Genomic DNA, 1,604 nt, shown 5'->3' on the forward strand with positions numbered 1-1,604 from the left:
CACTGGCAGGCCTCAATAGACTGTGCTCGACACGTTTCAGGAAATTTTCGATAATGGTTTTTAACAGTGTTTTGTAGTACATGCAACCTCAGGTAACCTTTACCTTCCAACAAGCGAAAAAACAACACTTCAAGGTCTTCGTAAGTCCTCAAGCCTCTGAAAGTCTTTGTTTACTTACGAGCACAATCTAGAAAGGCTTACTCATCAATTCAAACTAAATTTGAATAAAAATGTGATCGTACCCTCGCCAAACTGTTTCTTTGTCTGTGTAGCATTGTCTCATTGTGTAATCAGTTATAATCTTCTCCTTAAAATATCCAGACAAAGTCAAGTATGTAAGTGATAACATTTAACCTGAGGGTTTCACATCATTTCCCAGTAAATCAAGGGCATTCAGAATGAATCTTAATGCGGACTCTTTCAAAATAAAGAATTATTTTTTTCTTCCTTTAGCATCAAGCTCAAGAACAAAAGTTAAACAGTTTTACTTAAAAGAATGTAAGAAAAAAATAATAGCAATATCATTTAATAAGTAATAGTTTGATGAAGATAAAGTTATTTCCTAATCTTGTCAAGGATGGCCATGTTGGGATGCCTGCGCGTGTAAAAGAAGATGTATCCCTTGCTTCGGCTCACATGACCGTCATCTGTTTGCGTGACAGTGCTGTCATTGAAATTGTACCAAAGACCTGAAAACAAGAACAAAAAGATTATCATGTGAGTCAGCTTCTGATGTGGAAGTGAGGTCAGACACAGGCGGCCCAGCATCATGCTATGAGAGCTTGCGGGGAAAAGTGAGCTAAATGTAACCTGTCACCAGGTTCTAACTCTCTGGTGGGCCCGCCTGGGGGATAGGTAGAAAAGATGGGCCAGCAAGAGGGCAAATGGGGAGAGTGGGAGAGAAAATCCCCCAGTATTCCCTTGCCTCACTTGGGGTCATGTGGTTTGCACCCTTCAGCTTTCTATACCGACGAGTTTGTTCCCTGAATAAGGGATATGTGACTCTTTCATCTCACATCTGTTTGGTAGAATCGGACTCCTGGCAAATCAGAGAATCTGCTGGAAATATATTCTTTCAATGCTTATGATTTAACTAACAAGTTTTACCAATAAACAATGCCCTTACCATCGTGAAAAGCAAATGTCGTGTAGTGACCAGCACTCACTCTACAAAGAAACACACAAAAACATATAAGTAAGAAGAATAAAGAAAGGCAATGACGATGTTTTAATGTACCCTCAGTAACAACTTCTGAACTGCACTGCTACTGGATGCCTCTAAAGTAATTTTTAGCCTGTTCTCAATCCTTTTACATCATTTCTATTTGCAAATTAAAGAGAAGCCTGAAAAACATAACATAAAAAATACTATGATTCTTACCCACTGCCATGATGAACCACAACAGCCGCCAGATCAAACAGAAATGCCTTTGGGTTCACGTTATCATCCTGTAAAAAGGCAAACAGGGCCACTCAGTGAGACTGTGAACCAACAGACACTATCTATCTATACAAAATCTTTTCAAACTCAATACTAATTATCGATTTTTTATGATTTTATTTTGCCATTTACTCATATGTTTTGTTTCAATTGAGAAGATATA

At 38.3% G+C, this 1,604-nt stretch overlaps 1 protein-coding gene across 1 annotated transcript; it reads right to left on the reverse strand.

Moving 5' to 3' along the window:
* Positions 1 to 352: 352 nt before the first annotated feature.
* LOC144639709 (ubiquitin carboxyl-terminal hydrolase 3-like) lies at positions 353 to 1,472 on the reverse strand (the record flags this gene model as incomplete). Its single annotated transcript, XM_078499013.1, has 3 exons — positions 353 to 689; positions 1,127 to 1,167; positions 1,382 to 1,472. Coding segments are annotated over 3 exons (266 nt in total), but the record flags the coding sequence as incomplete, so codon positions are not given.
* Positions 1,473 to 1,604: the final 132 nt, after the last annotated feature.

The sequence above is a fragment of the Oculina patagonica genome, unplaced genomic scaffold (assembly GCF_052425735.1).
Source record: "Oculina patagonica isolate OP01 unplaced genomic scaffold, crgOcupat unplaced121, whole genome shotgun sequence".
NCBI lineage: Eukaryota > Metazoa > Cnidaria > Anthozoa > Scleractinia > Oculinidae > Oculina > Oculina patagonica.